The 722-nt window shown below is 59.4% G+C and overlaps 1 protein-coding gene across 1 annotated transcript in view; it reads right to left on the minus strand.

Moving 5' to 3' along the window:
• Window positions 1–646, minus strand: part of NMI (N-myc and STAT interactor) — a 9,152-nt gene extending 8,506 nt beyond the window's left edge. The window contains 1 exon segment of the mRNA XM_025205207.1: window positions 400–646. Within this exon segment, the coding sequence (XP_025060992.1) occupies window positions 400–435 (36 nt within the window). The 5' untranslated portion in view covers window positions 436–646.
• Window positions 647–722: the final 76 nt, after the last annotated feature.

Below are 722 nucleotides of genomic sequence, written 5' to 3' on the forward strand. Positions count from 1 at the left end.
CCCGGGCCCCCCGCCATGCATCACCACTGGCCCTGATAATCCCAGCAACTCCCCTAGCAACGCTGGAGTTTCCTTTACATATTTTTTCCTATTATTTCCCTCAATGGCTTGCCAAAATTCAGTAAGCAGCCCTCCGCCTAAAATAAGACACTAGACGCTACCGAGATGCTACAGGTACTTTAATTAGAGCGGCTCTCGGAGCTACCCACCCTCATTAAAGTGCCCCGCCCCCCTTCCTTCCTGGGGCGCGGGTATAAACGCCACACGTTTCACACGTGCCGCCAAGAGATGTCTTCAGCTGCCCCCAACCTAAACGGTAGTTCAGGCCGCAGAGTCAAACGTGGCTGCTTGTGCCAGCGGCCGCATCGCTCTGCTTTGCTGTTGCCTTTGGAGGAATACCTCGGCCACGCCAGCGGGGCTCTCCGGGCTCGCCATGCTGGTTTGCAGATTATCGCTAAAGACCGGTGAAGTGAAGCGCTGGTCTCCGCTGCACTGGCTGGGGCAGACACTGCTATGAACTTCCTGTCTGGAAGTAACCGAAAGCTAGAAAACCTTCCGGGTCATTTGCATCCCCCTCACCCCTTCCTCAAACGCGCCGGAACAGACCCGGGCCCGGCTCCAGCCCCCGCTTCAGTTCCGGTTCCGGTTCGGGTTCCGGCGCCAATCACTGGCTGGGAGCAGGGCCCCGCCTCGCCCCGCCCCCCAGACCCCGTCCTGTCCCC

This window comes from Alligator sinensis, unplaced genomic scaffold (genome assembly GCF_000455745.1).
Source record: "Alligator sinensis unplaced genomic scaffold, ASM45574v1 scaffold61_2, whole genome shotgun sequence".
Classification (NCBI taxonomy): domain Eukaryota; kingdom Metazoa; phylum Chordata; order Crocodylia; family Alligatoridae; genus Alligator; species Alligator sinensis.